At 45.2% G+C, this 16,360-nt stretch overlaps 1 protein-coding gene across 1 annotated transcript; it reads left to right on the plus strand.

Moving 5' to 3' along the window:
- Window positions 1-456: 456 nt before the first annotated feature.
- Window positions 457-16,131, plus strand: LAMP5 (lysosomal associated membrane protein family member 5). Its single transcript, XM_081857422.1, has 6 exons — window positions 457-1,305; window positions 1,789-1,955; window positions 2,797-2,928; window positions 3,390-3,495; window positions 7,459-7,647; window positions 14,816-16,131. Exons 1-6 carry the CDS (start codon window positions 1,239-1,241, stop codon window positions 14,992-14,994), a joined length of 840 nt encoding a protein of 279 aa, XP_081713548.1. The 5' UTR covers window positions 457-1,238; the 3' UTR covers window positions 14,995-16,131.
- The last annotated feature ends 229 nt before the right edge of the window (window positions 16,132-16,360 follow it).

A 16,360-nucleotide genomic window follows, 5' to 3' on the forward strand; every position in this document is an offset into this window, starting at 1 on the left:
TTTCATAAAATCCACCTACAGATGAGTTTGTCCTGTCAATATGGGTAAACTATTTGAGGAGTTAACGGTAAGGGTGCATTCCTTCCCTCTGTGTGACCTGTGAGAGACAATGAGGTTGGAAGGAAAGTTTACTTGCTCCGGTTGGTTTCACTTGAGTGAGGTATTATTTTCTCAGGGCCTCCCCCCCCCCATGCCCCACCTCACGCCTTTGCTAGTCGTTCAGTCTTTCCCTGTTTCATAAGTATTCATTTTCTGCATTGCCAGATATTCTAGGAAGCTAGCTATCAAGCCAAGCAGGCTTAACAATAGAGGTTAATGATAACTTGCTGTCCTCTCCTTGGCCACGAAATCCCCACCGATCATGGGAACTGCAGCAATTCCTTGTGGCTACAATAAACACGCTTCATTGACGCCTCGACCCCTTTCTAAGGGTATATTTGAATCCGTCGATGTCAGCTGACGACTTCCGAGCCTAGCACGCCAGAAGCAGAGCTTTAATTGTTTTGTAGCGAAAGCGCCGCCACCTCTTCCACCACTTCTAAATAGGATCATGGAGCGGGAGAGCGCTTTAACTTCGCCTCGCTAGGGTGTGAAATAGATAAAAGAGGCATTGCCTCTGGAAAAGGGATGTCGGGGAGGAGGAAAGGCTGTTGGGCTTCGACAATATAAGGCTGAACTGCCCAATGAATCTAAATGTTGGCGGGGGTGGTGGAATTGGAAAGAGCGACACAACGACAGCTCTTTCTTTACGGTCTTAGGTGAGTACCGCAAGGAAATGATCGAGTTCCCTCCTATATGTCGCTTTGCAATCCGCAGCTAGTTTGGACAGCTCCCCCCGACCTTCCGCTATTCGCTCTCCGACACTGCAACAGAATAGCTGAGGAAAGCGTACCTACGGCAGCACTTCAGCACTAAGTTACTTTGGACAGCTCTCTCGCGACCCTGCTCTACAGTATTCGCTCTCCGACGCTGCAGCAGCATAGCTGAGAAGAGCGTGAAGTACCAGGCACTTCAGCACTAGGTTACTTTGGACAGCTCCCGCCGGCCTTCCACGTACACCCCGCCTCCCGCAGCTCGTATTACTCGAGCTTAGGAAAGTGATCGGAGTGCATTCGCCTCCGCGCAAGCAACACTACAGGAAGCGAAGCGAGCGAAGAGGAAAGACTCTTCCAGGAGCAGCTCCCACCCCGCCAAAAAAAACCCCCCAGCTTCATCTTCGCGGGCTCTGCTTTGGAAGCATGGATCTGAGAAGGCGCAAGACCTCCTCATCCAGCCTAAGACTCCCTGTACTGCTTCTATTTTTATGTGAGTATCAATGCCTGCTTTTCCCGTGGGGGTGGCTGACGACCAGCGCTACTTTCCTCTGGCGAGTCTGTCTATTTAGGCTGCGCATCACTATCATCCCTGCTTTGAGGGCCGTCTGAGAAATGGGAAACAGCCATAAGGCAGCCCTGCATGTCTTGCGGTTGGTTGTGGGGAGATGACTATGATCTCTCCTCGGTCTTCCTGGGAAGGATATGTCGATCAGAGGGCTGGGCTTTCGATGGGAAATGCCGTGCAGTTAAGAAAGACAGGTAGTTTCCTACCCACATAATCAGACCAAAACTGACCGCTGATAAGAAACTCCCATTTTCAATAAAGCTTTGTGACGGAGAGTGCAATCCTTCTCAGAAGAATGCCTGATTGAGTTGAATAGGTCTTGGTCGCTAACAAATGCGTATAGGTTCGCAGCTTAAACCTGAAAACCATGCCCCCTCCTGACTGTGATCTCTTATATATAAAACGCAGTGGCCGGCAGCGGGGCAGAACAAGAAGTGGAGAACCTCTCCGGCCTGTCTTCGAACCCCGAAAAGGCTATTTTTGTAGTTCGCGAAAATGGAACGACCTGTCTTATGGCGGAATTCGCGGCGAAGTTCATCGTCCCCTATGACGTGTGGGCCAGCAATTATGTAGATGTAAGGATCTTGCGCGCGAGCTCTCTCTTGCCCCATCTCTCTCCAAACACGCACGCACACCGACTCCACCAACTTTGTGCATTTTGTCATCCAATAAAAGAGCGGGAAGGTTTAGCTTGAGTATTTCTGAAAGGTTTGTTGATTTGAAATACTGTGTGACTGAGAGGGAGGGAGAAGCAGGAATAATCTAGAATATGAGGATCCCAAGCATGGTTCGCCTTAGTTCTTGCCTGATGTTGCTAAGGTAATGCAGATCCCCAGCTCCCCACACACAAGAAGAAAATTAAAAAAACAACAACCCACACCGAATTTGCAAGTAGTTAAGCTTGGAATGAGAAAAGATTGTACTGGGAGAATAAACGCCCCCGCTCTCTCGCTCTCCCACCCCAAGGAATGCTGGCTCCTATCTGTTGCTGGGGATTCTTGGGTTTAATGCTTTTATAAGTGCATAAAACTTGCTTTTTCATATGGGAGTGGAAAAGAGATCCGACCGTATCTAGCTGCCCATCTTGATCCTCCGGAACGGGGAGGCGGGTGGTGGTGGAGAGATTATGGGCAACTATTCTACATGGCTGTGAACAGAGAAATCCGCTCATTTCTATGATCCTGCACACACCTGTATTCATTCCATCTGTTGTGGGTTGTTGTTATAGAGCATCGGGAAAAGGGGGGTGGCGACTCCTCCACGTTTCCCTTGACAGTCTCTTTGAGAGCCTTTTGCCTCGGATGAAATCCTTAATAAAGGGGGTTTTTTTGGGGGGGGGAGGTCGTTGGATTTCGGGGGTGGGGGGAGGTCGTTGGACTTCTCGGTTGACTGAGCCTGTTGTGCCCTTGTGTCCAGCTGATCACAGAGCAAGCCTACATCCCGCTTTCCCGGGGAGCAGAAGAGCAGGGGAAATGCGGCAGCAACGAAGCCGAGCTCCAGATTTTTTGGATAGACAAAGCTTACACCCTGCGACTTTACTTTGTCAAGGTAAATAATGGCGACCGCAGGGTCACCCGCGTAGGAGCCCATAAACTCGGGAAGAGTCAAAGGAGTGGGGGGTGAGAGACGCAAGGAAATACAGGGGAGAGCGTGAGAAAGAAAATGAGAGGCAGAGAAAACGGGCGGTCAAAAAACACCAGGATGGCATTGTCTTTTATTTTTCTAGTTCGTACAGTATCCTTACTAAAGACCCACGAAACCTTCTTTCCCCGCAGCTTCTAAGTTCTTTCATGCCACGACAGATCTGAGAAATCGAGCAGCATTTTTATTTATTGGGAGGGCGCAGGGTTCCCAAAGCTCAATCAAAGTTCTCACCAGGCCGAAAAGGGATGCGGAGGGTCCCAAGGGGGAAGCTTCCTTAATATCAACCGTTTGTCTTTCCGTCTATCTCTCTCTATCCACCCCCTTTCCCTTCCCTTCCCCCGTCTCCTCCACCCCGAAAACGACAGGAGGGTCGCAACACCAGCACAGGGCCCGAGGCCTGGTGGAAAATGAACAAAGTCCAGTTCGTCTACGACAGCTCTGAGCGCACCTACTTCAAGGACGCGGTTAACCGTAAGTCCTGATGTGCTGAGAGAGAGAGAGAGAGAGAGAGAGAGAGAGAGAGAGAGAGGCAGGCCTACGAAAATCTAGAGAGCGGGGTTGTTTGGTGGCAGCGGATCAGGAGAGGAAGAAGGCGACCTGGAGTTCTCCATCACCTTCTTTGGAAAAGCGGGGCGGGGGGTGTGTGTCTGGGCTAGGGTGTGAGGACACAGCATAGAACACAACACAGCGAAATGCAGGCTTGGTTTCGTGGGCTCTTCAAGTCCGGATTGCGTCCCCGGCCTGTGCGTCATTGTGCCAGCTCGCTCTGCTTTCACACGGAGCGTCGCTTCTCTCCGGTTTTTTGTCCGCTTTGCCTACCTTAGGCTAGATTCCTCTACACCCCCAAGCCCGCACTGCGGATAAAAACTGCATCCCTTCACCTCAAACCACCCTCCTTCCCTTGGGTGGATTGAACACATGCCCGGATTCGGGTGGATTTAGGCGTTGGATCCCCGCCTTCTCTCCCCCCCTCCCCGCCTGCCTTGTTTCTCAGCGCCCTCCTGGAAGGTAGGTCCCTTCCCTGTGCGCAAAATCGACTTATTTCAAGAGGCGTCTTTCTTCTGCCTTTGGGCCGTCTCGAAACGGCGAACAAGGCCACGCTTTTCAAGAATGAAGGATTCCACAGTTTGAGATTGCCGATTATAAGCCGATTTCTGTCACTTTGGAGCCTTTTGAAACGAAGGGGTGGCCCGACACGTTACAAAGAAACGCGGGTGCAATCCGATGCCTTTTTACCTGGGAGTAAGTCCTGCTCAACTCAAGGGAGTCTACTGAGTTATCATTGCCTAGGATTGCTTGTGCGGCTGCGATCAAACTGAACTCAGTAAGACTCGCTTTCTAAGGAAACGTTCTTCCCATCGGGCTGCAAGCCTGGTCTATGCGAACCTTTCAATAGATAAGGCTAGTTAAAATGGTTTCTCTGAAGACCAAAGCAATAAATTAATTAAATGTAAATACAAAAAACCCTCCGAAAGAGCTGTCTTTCTGGAGTGTTAAGGAGAAAGTGCAAAATAGTAAATTAAAAACCCAAAGCTACATGCTACTACACATCGCAAGAAAAAAAGACCACATCGGTTATTTACAGCAACATGCCGGAACTAAAACAGGGGAAAAAATATTATTAAGAAAATGAAATGTGCTCTTAACTCACAAATTAACACTGGTCTCCATTGGTACTGGTCTCCATTGGTAAAGGTGATCCGGTGAAAGCTTTAATAGAAGGATTTGCTGGCTATATGATTTGTCTCTTGTACCTATAGTTTAGGCTTCGTGTGTAAAGTATTTTTGCGTTTTATAGAATCAGGTTTGTAGGTATGGGTGAATTTCATGCTCTTATTGCAAGCACTTCAGAACGTAGAGACTGGGCTACTAAACCTGTCTTCAAATGTATATAACAAAACCAGCTCCTATTTTTTCCCTGTTGTTGCTTGGGCTTTGGGACTGTTCTTTCTAAATGCTCTTTTTTTTTAAAAAAAAAAAAAAAAAAAAAAAAAAGAAGCCACCTCAGTTTTCCCTTCACTGAAATGGTGGTGGTGATTGCTTCATCCTGAATACATCCAAATGCCCTAGAAGATGTGGGCAGCTTTTTGCTTCATTGGTGTAGTTTGTCTGTTGAAGATGATTCTGTCTCATTTTCTAGCATTACTCTCTCAACCTGATCTTAGATGTTCTCTTGCTGCCTCTATTTGTTGCTGTGTATATCTGCAGTGCAAGATGTTCTGCAAGAGATTGTCTGTGGCTCCCCCCATCCTGGGCTCCCCCCTTTTTGTCGCATTGAAGCAAACAAAAGTCACATCCAGTGTTCATAAATTTCATCGCTTTTGAATATTTCCTGATATTCAGAAATTTGAAGCCAACATTTTATTTATCTCCTTCCTAAGTATAAATTGTGCTGAAAGTCATATTCATTTTAAAATAAAGTATAGGAGGGAAATCATGATTGATTTTCAAAAGGGTTTGAAAATCCACCTTGCCTCTGCACTAATAAATTTACTGGGAATTGTCATCACATGCAAACATAGATTAGCTGTGGTCTTTTTTTTTTTTAAAGATTTAATTTTTGAAGGTTTAAAGTGCAATCTTAGATGTTCCTACTCAGAAGTAAGTCTCATTAACTTCAAAAGAATCATACTCCCAAGTAAATGAGCATAGGTTCAATCCAGAGAAAGCAGTTCAGTGGGACATAGGTGCATAAGTTAAGCAGTTATGTGCCAGTAATTTCAATATTCATTTTTCTTTATTTTTGGATTTCAACCCTACTTATTAAGATTTATGGACTTACTTTAATCATATGAGCATCATGCACATTTCACTGTCATTATTCTTACTTAAAATTAAGCACATTTACAAATCTGTATATGTTTCAGGGCTTATTTTGGAATATTATCCCTGATTATTGATTTATGTACAGTTTTGCTCAGTGTCGCAAATGGCTAACATGATGGATATTGGGTGTACAGATCCCACGTTCAAATCCTGCCTCAGCTGCAATGCCTACTGAGTGGCCTTGGGCAAGTCACACACCCTCTCAATCTTATCTCACAGGGCATGTCCGAGGCTAAAATGCTGCCCTGGGGAAGATAGAAATAGAATAGTCCTCAGGGGACACAGCACGAGTGATGGCACTTTGAGTGATGCTGTGGGGATACCTCCAGCAATTAAAATAAGAAAGAAAAATGAGTGATATGCTGCATTTGTAGAGATGAACCTAGTAAGAGAAAGATGTTGCCAACACATCTCTTCTGGCGAAGCTGCATATCTGCTTAATAGTTGGTATTCTTTAGCATAATAATAATAGTTGCTGCCATAGCAAAAGCGCATTAGTCTTCCAAGTGCAAAGGACACCAATAGGGTATATGGACACATGAACACTTTATGATGATTTATAAATATTCTGACAAAGGGGGTTCTTTCTCCACAATTCCCCACATGTTGGCAATTCTTCATTCTTAACCTCCACCCCCCTCCCAATTCACCATCATTGACAACAACAAGGCCTGTACCATAAATGTCCTGGAAAGGGTTCTTGCCTTTTCCACAAATCTAGAAAGTCATAGGAATTTTGGGTCTCACCAGAGTGTAAAGAATACATGAAACCAATGCACTGTTAAGTGGATGAGAGAGCCTTGCCTCTGTCCTCAGCCAGCTCGGGGAAAGCAAGATTTTCTGGCTATTAAGCTGGTCTGATCAATATGAATTGTGTGGGTGGAATCCAGGTTTGAAGACGGCAACTAAGGATGCAGTCCATGCCCCATCAGAAAGCTGACCAAGGGACCACTGGAAGTTGCTTAAGTCCACACACCTTTTGTGGTGGCCCTTTGTTCAGTTGGATGGGGAGGTTGTAGCCTCTGCCTGCCCCTCCTCATTAAGGGTATCCTGTTAAAGGGATCCGGGGTATGGATTCTGTCTGATGCCCAGACGTGGGCTAGGGCCATGACCCCAACAGGGATCCCTCGGGGTGCCCCTATTTGATGTAAGTCATAGGGCTCCCCCTGTTGGTGGTTTACCCTTAGATGGACTCCCTGAAGACAGGCAGGAGTCAAGATATAGCCTGGCACCACCCAATGCCTAAGCCAAACCGCTCACATCTGTAACCAACAAAGTTGTAGCCTATTGGATCCCATAAACCAAAATGCTCCTGTCCATGTGTTTATTAATCACTAGGGAACTGTGGGTCATAGGGCCTTGGCACACGACTGCTGCTCTGTCAGCAGACAGGAAGATAATGCAAGTGGGACGACACTTGCATCACTGAGATGGTCCCCTAGCAGTGTTCCACCAGTGGAATGGGGGAAAATGGGTCATGTTGGTAACAGGCTTAAGTCTGGTCAGTGAAAGCAGGGGAGTTACTGCCTCTTCAAATAGTAGGCAACATTGAGGATGCCAAGCCATAGGAGTGGTTCTCATCCATTGACATTTCTCTCTTTTTGGCAGCTGGGAAACACACATCTACCACACGCCATCTTTCTGCTTTAGTCACCCCAGCTGGGAAGTCTTATGAATGCCAAGCTCAGCAGACAATCACCTTGACCTCCAGCGACCATCAAAAATCTGTAGTTCTCTTGCTGTCGGAGGTCCGCCTTCAGCCCTTTGACATCAGCTCTGATTTCACCTTCAGTGAAGGTAAGGGTCTTGCGGGTGCTGGGAAATGTTTGGGTACCATTTGGAAATATGAGTTGGCAGCATTTGACCAGCAAAGCAGGCAGTTTCCATGGAAAGCTGGGATGGAGAAGGGACACAACACACCTTCTTTATTATTATTTTTGAAAGAATAAGTTATCCTGTCCAGAATCTCAGACTAAGGCTAAGAATAGCATTCCTTCAGCTAGGAATAAGCAGATTTCCCCCATCCCATTATTACCCTATAATGGATGCTTTTTCCATCAAGGACCATTGACTCACAAATAAAATCATTTGTGGGCACAAACAAGTGTTCACTAAGTGTATTAATTTATAACTTAATTGTATTACAGGTTCTTAATTTCTAAAAATAAATGGCATAAATAAATGCAAATGCTTTAATGGCTAGGAAGATAAGAGCTAAGGAGTTGCCTGGTCCTGAAGATGCATAAGTTTGAGGACAATAATTATTCCTGGAGAAGGAGGCAGATGAAGACATGCTCCTCTACTTCAGCTGTATAGATCTTATTTACTTCTAACTTTCTTTGTTGGAGCATTAGTGCCAATCACTGGGCTGTATGGAAGCAAGATTCATCAGTGAAGAATCCTGAAAATGCTTGGGGGGGGGGGGAGAGCTGAATAAGCACCGGGTTGGCACCTGGTCTTTGTGTTGGAGGTGTTGTCCCCAACATCCATTGTAAGGCATAGTCTGCCCTACATTCTACAACCTGCTTTTCTGTTTAACGTGGATAATTTCTAACATGATTCCCCCACCCTTAGTTTTTCATTCATAGCTGAAAGTGCTTTGTGGCTGTGACTGAGGATTCTATATTGCTCACTTCTCATAACCAATCACTATTTTGGCAAAATGCTACAGCCAAAAGGGCAATGTCCAAATCCTTTGCTTTACCTTCTTCAGTCCTGCTCTAAATTTTCTAAGCAGTAAACCATTACCAATGTCTTTGTTTCGTTTTTCCACTTCCTCGCCACAAGAATTCTGGCTGCTATGGTGGCATACATGAACAGTGGTCTTATGTCTTTTTTAATTTCTAATGGTAAAATGCCTAAAAGAAAGATCTCTGGTGTTTTTTTTTAAAGGTAAGTCATTTCTTAGATTCATTATAGATATTATCCCAGAATTTCCTAATATTATCCCAAGTCCACCACATGTGGTAGTATGACCCCACATCTATTTTGCATCTCCAACAAATCAGTGACCCTCCTTTATACATTTTCGCTAGTTTCAAGGGGGTATGGTGCCATCTATATAACATCTTCACGATGTTCTCCCTAAGGTTATAGCATGCTGTGAATTTAATATCTACCTTCCACAATCTTTCCCAATGATCCATATATATGTTGTATCCAAAATCCTGTGCCCATATCACCATAACTGCCTTGACTTGTTCTTCTTTTGTTTCCCATTCCAAAAGGTAATCATACATTCGTGAATAGATATTGTAGATACTCCTTTTGTGTGCTGAGGTCCCCCCAAAACACCCCTACCCCAATAACTCACACATCACACATAATTTTTGTTTAAGGTTTTTGGCATAATTTTGGCCACAACTTTATTATCATACACATTGTGAGTGGTTGCTTAGGCATTGGTTATGACTAGCTATCCCCCCCGCCTTGGGGGATAGCACTGACTCCCGGATTCCAGCGAGAGTCAGTGTGGAGGAACAAGATCAGGGACAACTGGAGCTGAGACACAGACCCTCAGTTCCATCCCCGCATGCTCCTTGGAGCTTACGCGGCCCGCACCCGATTCCAGGGGTTTAGACGAAGGGATGGTAAGCCCCAGAATTCCTTTAACGGAATTCCCGTGCAGCAGCAGCATTGGAGGGGCAGGCACAGCCAATCCATACCCCTCCACCAACCAATTTAAACCAATGCCTAACCGCCAACCTTACAAGTTGTGACGATTTGCTACGCAGTAGGCAAAACCCAATTGGCACACACTAATCAGCCAAAAGGAAAAATTCCTACCAGGCCCCCGCACCAATGCGGACGACCCCATGACAGGCATAGCAAGGTCAAAGCCGAAGCCCAATCAAGGGAGGGAGGGTGGGTGATCCGATGTCCACAGCGAAAGAGAAAGGAACATGCTTAAATAACCTCGGATCCCACCCCTAAATTGGCAACATCAAATTTACCCCAGTAACACCAGCCACCAATCTGATCCAAGTCCCTTGAATCAACCTGGCTGGCAACCGTGGGTGTTTTGTCTGGCCCCATCCGCAACACGTGCTCTCTTTTTAATGAGAACACGCTTTGTCATAAACTACTCATGGCAGAAAAAAATTGGAAGGTTTCAGGTTTATGAAATGTTCTGGATTTCCGTGTGATTATATATATGGAGGTGGAAATTGGAAGGTTTCAGGTTTACAAAATGTTCTGGATTTCCGTGTGATTATATATATGGAGGTGGAAATTTGTTAATTGTTGGCATATGAGTGTCAAAGTCTTATATGCACAGGTAGAAACAAAACATAAGAAGGACCCTGTTGCATTACACCAAGGGTCATGTTAGTCCAGCATCCACTGTCCAATAGCAACCAACCAATGGCTTCTGGGAATCCCAAGTGTAGGAAATGAAGGCAAGAACCCTTCCTTATTTTACCCCTAGCAATGGGTATTCAGAGGTACTCAAACTCTCAACACAGATATTCATTTTATCTATCATGGCAAATAGCCATTGCCAGACCTATCCATCTAATCTGAACATTTAGTTTTTTCATGTATATTTCTTCCTTTAAAAAACCAACAAGATTATGTATACTGTGTTTTGATAAATTATAGGTTGACTTGTTTTTAATGAATATATTTTATATTGTTATATTGTTATATATAGGGACGCGTGTGGCGCTGTGGGTAAAGGCCTCAGCGCCTAGGGCTTGCCGATCGAAAGGTCGGCGGTTCGAATCCCCGCGGCGGGGTGCGCTCCCACTGTTTGGTCCCAGCGCCTGCCAACCTAGCAGTTCGAAAGCACCCCCGGGTGCAAGTAGATAAATAGGGACCGCTTACCAGCGGGAAGGTAAACGGCATTTCCGTGTGCTGCGCTGGCTCGCCAGATGCAGTTTTGTCACGCTGGCCACGTGACCCGGAAGTGTCTCCGGACAGCGCTGGCCCCCGGCCTCTAGAGTGAGATGGGTGCACCAACCCCAGAGTCTGTCAAGACTGGCCCGTACGGGCAGGGGTACCTTTACCTTACCTATTGTTATATATATATATATTATATTGTTTTGCTTTCATAGATTTTCACGGGTACAGGAATGCAGGTTTTGGTGTCCTCGGGTGTCTTCCCGTGTAAAAGTTGGGGTGTCTAGGCGACGTTTCGACGAGGTCTCACTCGTCATCTTCAGGCTGGTGCTTTCGGCTTCTTGTTACTGGAACAGAGCAGGATCTCAGTGTTTGAGTTCCTATAAATACTGTAGAGGGGGTGTGGTGTATAGCCTCCAATGTTCTGGGCAGAGAGGAAGTTCCCAGGCTAGTGTGCCTTTTCTTCTTTTGTTCCTTAATTACTTGAGAGATATCTTGAGTGATTTCTTGAGTGATATCCTGAGTACCACTTAGGTGGGTCATTAGGTGTGGATTAGTTGTTAAAGTCTTTGTGTCTTGACCTCTTGAACTTTGTGAAGAGTTTTCCTGAGAAGATGGCTGTACTGTACTTAGTTGTGCTCTGGCTTGGCTTCGTGTATAGGGGCGAGCTGTGGTTTTGTGGCTTGCGTCAGCCAGATCTGTGTAGGGATTGCAGGGGGGTGCAGCATCCGGAGGTGCCACCATGGATTGGCTACTGGATGGTGTCTGTAATTCATCTGTGGAGAGGGTCTGGGTTTGGGTCTGGTGTGGTTGATTGGTGTTGGCGTTCTGTGTGCCTCTGGATCTGGTGTCAGTTATTGTGGGGAGGGCTAATTTCCAGATGTCTGGCAAGCGGGATGTGTCGTCACGCTTGTTCATGTTGTGAGGGTGTTTCTCTATCTCGATGGCTTCCATGATTATTCTCTTGTGGTGATGTTCCGTGTTAAAGAGCAATTTGGAATCTGCAAAATTAATTTCGTGTCCTGTTTCTTTCATGTGTTGGAAAAGAGAGGAAGTTTTTTCTTCTTTTTTGACGGCATTCTTGTGTTCTGCGATACGTGCATTTATTCGTCTGTTTGTTTGTCCAATGTACGTGGCTGGGCAGACTTTGCAGGGTATTTCATAGATCCCTTGGTTTTCCAACTGGATTTTATCCTTGGGGTTTCTGAGGATATTGGCTATTTTTTGGTTGGTGCAAAAGGCTGTTTTGATATTGTGTTTATGGAGGATTTTGCTAATTTTATCTGTAGTGCCCTTGATATAAGGAAGGAGGGCCATGCCATTGTTTTCTTCTGTGTCTTGGTTTTTGGGGGGTGTTTCCTTTTGGATTAGCTTCGTAATCCTGTTTTGCTGGTATCCATTGGCAATTAACACGTTTGAGAGATTCTGTAACTCAGTTGTCAAGTGGTCTTTGTCTCTCATCTCCAGAACCAAACGCCTGACTGACAAAGACCACTTGACAACTGAGTTACAGAATCTCTCAAACGTGTTAATTGCCAATGGATACCAGCAAAACAGGATTACGAAGCTAATCCAAAAGGAAACACCCCCCAAAAACCAAGACACAGAAGAAAACAATGGCATGGCCCTCCTTCCTTATATCAAGGGCACTACAGATAAAATTAGCAAAATCCTCCATAAACACAATATCAAAACAGCCTTTTGCACCAACCAAAAAATAGCCAATATCATCAGAAACCCCAAGGATAAAATCCAGTTGGAAAACCAAGGGATCTATGAAATACCCTGCAAAGTCTGCCCAGCCACGTACATTGGACAAACAAACAGACGAATAAATGCACGTATCGCAGAACACAAGAATGCCGTCAAAAAAGAAGAAAAAACTTCCTCTCTTTTCCAACACATGAAAGAAACAGGACACGAAATTAATTTTGCAGATTCCAAATTGCTCTTTAACACGGAACATCACCACAAGAGAATAATCATGGAAGCCATCGAGATAGAGAAACACCCTCACAACATGAACAAGCGTGACGACACATCCCGCTTGCCAGACATCTGGAAATTAGCCCTCCCCACAATAACTGACACCAGATCCAGAGGCACACAGAACGCCAACACCAATCAACCACACCAGACCCAAACCCAGACCCTCTCCACAGATGAATTACAGACACCATCCAGTAGCCAATCCATGGTGGCACCTCCGGATGCTGCACCCCCCTGCAATCCCTACACAGATCTGGCTGACACAAGCCACAAAACCACAGCTCGCCCCTATACACGAAGCCAAGCCAGAGCACAACTAAGTACAGTACAGCCATCTTCTCAGGAAAACTCTTCACAAAGTTCAAGAGGTCAAGACACAAAGACTTTAACAACTAATCCACACCTAATGACCCACCTAAGTGGTACTCAGGATATCACTCAAGAAATCACTCAAGATATCTCTCAAGTAATTAAGGAACAAAAGAAGAAAAGGCACACTAGCCTGGGAACTTCCTCTCTGCCCAGAACATTGGAGGCTATACACCACACCCCCTCTACAGTATTTATAGGAACTCAAACACTGAGATCCTGCTCTGTTCCAGTAACAAGAAGCCGAAAGCACCAGCCTGAAGATGACGAGTGAGACCTCGTCGAAACGTCGCCTAGACACCCCAACTTTTACACGGGAAGACACCCGAGGACACCAAAACCTGCATTATATTGTTTTATGTCAACTGCTTAAAGGTCTTGATAATTAGATGGTATATAAATCCTGTTAATTTTTTTTAAGTCCATCCTCTTTTTAAAGCTTCTGGGCCAGTTACCATTACTATATTCCCTGGCAGTGAACTCCACAAATTAATTAAGTGTTGCAAAAATAAGTTATTTCTACTTTCTGCTCTGAAACTACTGCCCATCAGTTTAACTCAGTGACCCTGAGGGTTAATGCGAAGACTGAAGACTAGAGTTAAGGCCTCTTGTGCACCATTTAGGATTCTATGCACATCTGACCTGGGTCGCCTGTTTTCCCTTAATGATAAAATTACAAACTATGTCATTTTCAAAGGGAAGGCACTCCAGGCTGTGTGGGAGAAGCATTCTTGCATTACTTTGTTATTTTCAGGGCTGCCCATTAAATGATTTCATTCCCATTGTTTCCAATGGAAGGGAAAATACTTACAGCAGTTCCAGGACTGGCATATGTTTCTCCCTGTTTCAGTGGCATGTTGGGGAACTGGGAAGGCCATGGATCTTTTCGATCAATGCCTTCCCCAAGTGTCAGGGTTCCGATCCCACCACGGTAGGCTGCCAGGAATAGTTAGACAAGGAAAGCTCGTACCAACGTCTTTTATTCAATATTCACAGAGAGAGGCTTGGAAATGTAGCCTCTTGGAGTAATGTCATTGCTCTGAGTAAACTCCATCCTCCTTCTTTCCTCAATCGTCAGCAGCAGCACCCACCTTATGGCAGCCTCTTAGGGCCATTTGCCTCCAAGCCCTTTGTTCTCCTACTTTCAATGTTTGCTGGGTTCTGGGAGAAGGAGGGTCTGGGATGCTTTCTAGTGATCATGTGTCAGCCAGCTGCTTTGGCTCTGCTTCCCCCGCCTCTTCTCCCATTATTTCCCAACTTTGCCCCTCATCTTCCTCTGAGCTGTGACCATCCGCAAACCACTACTGTAAATCTATACTGTCTTCCTCTTCTCTGGAAGGTTCAGGAGGAGGGGGAAGTGATCTCCACCAGTCCTCTGACAATGTCCAGTCCCTGACACCCAGTCTGCTCTGACATTCCCTCATGCAGCTTTCTTCCCCTGCATGTGAACTTCCTGGAGCCATCATGGCCATTGCAGGAAACAGGATGCTTGACTAGATGGGTCAATGTTCTGATCCAGGGGGATTATACCTATGTTCTCCAAACTGTCCAATTTCTCACTTAACCATGGAGCTCTCAGGGTGACTCTGGGCCATATTTTTGTATTCAGTCTGGCTTAAGTCACAGGGCTGTTGTGGGAATACTGCATGTGCTGCCTTGAGCTTTTTGTATGGAAAAGAGTACATTTTGTTTCATATGAGCTCATGTTTATTGGTACAGAAAATAACTATCTCTCTGTCTCTCTGTTTTCTGTTCATTTATATTGCAGAACATAAGTGCCCAGTAGACCAAAGAGAACAGTTAGAAGAAACCCTCCCTCTCATTCTGGGCTTGATCTTGGGACTTGTTATTGTGATCACTCTTGGCGTTTACCATCTCCACCTCAAAATGACCGCTAGTCAAGTCCAAATCCCACGAGACAGATCTGAGTACAAACATATGGGATAGTAGCTGGCACGCTCACCAGTCAGCTGAAGCAAAAGCACTTTTTTCTCCTGTAGGCCAGGGGCTCCCATGTGATGAAATAAAACTTAACTACTTTATAATGACCAAAAGGGGGAGGGCAGGAAAGGGTGGGGGCGGGGGGCAGCGGGAGCAGCCATTTCTCAAAAGTCAGTACTTCAGAGCACAAGGCAACATTTTCTTCTTGGAAGGACCATTGATGTAAAATGGCAGCTTCCTTCCCATTCATGTTCTGAGGGAAGAAAATAGGATGGAGGTGTATGTTTTGCTCTGAGTACTGCTTGAGTTGCTGCCGCTGCTGGTGCTAGGATGGGTTGGATCCAATGATCTGGGAATGGAGATCCATAATTTTAATGGAAGGAGTGAGGAAAGACATATTTCCCCCCTTTTATACTACAGCCCTTTATGCTTCTTGAAAAAAACGGATGGGAGGCTGAAGGAGAACAGAAAATGCTGAAGATCATCTCCAAACCTTCCATGAATGAACACCTCCTCTGGGCTTTTCCTTTGAATGGAAGGACTTTTTCCATCCATGGAAAAGCTTCTTTGGATCCAACCCATCACCCTATATTCCCAAAGCTCCAACTTTTCCTATGGGAGCAAAGGGATGGTTAAGGAGCTGGGAATCTAGGATAGCATCCTATGGAGACATTCCCCAAGGAATGATGCCATTTTGAAAAAGAAACAAAAATACCAGCCAAATCCTGCTCACCTTATGTTAAGCCGCCACAGCTTCACTTCATCTCAACCAAGAATCTATTTCAATCAGGCAGGGTGGGTGGGGGAAGAGAAAAGAACCCATGATCTTAGCTTGAGGAAAATTTGTTTTTTGCTTAATGGGAATGCTTTAGCACCAGAACAACTTTATAGTTGTTGCTGCTCAGAACATAAGAGCGTCATGCTATTGTAAGCCAAGTGAGAAATGCTTCTGGGCTGAGCACCTTGCATGTACTGTGATTGAAAAAAAAAATGCCTACCACTCCATGATGACATCATTTAAGACAACAACCACAAAACGTTCATATGACTATGCAGATATCTTCAGGTGTTATAAATATATATGTGTAAATATATATATGGGGGAAAACCCCCTCCCAATAAATCCTGAATTATGTTGATTAATGCAGAGTATTTTTGAAACATAGGCAAATATATAAATATGTAAAATAATATTTTATTGGCATTCATATTCATTTGGAAGTGACCTCTGCTTCTGTACAAATAATGAGATGCAAATAAAATGTCAGGCGGATTTGGTAAATGAGCACCTCGTATCAGTGCTTCCCTTACAAAGGCCTTCGGCTGGTGGAGTAAGGGTGTTTCCTTGAGAGAAGCTGGCCCCATTCCAGAT

This window comes from Podarcis erhardii (assembly GCF_964252035.2).
Source record: "Podarcis erhardii genome assembly, chromosome: 3".
Classification (NCBI taxonomy): Eukaryota; Metazoa; Chordata; class Lepidosauria; order Squamata; family Lacertidae; genus Podarcis; species Podarcis erhardii.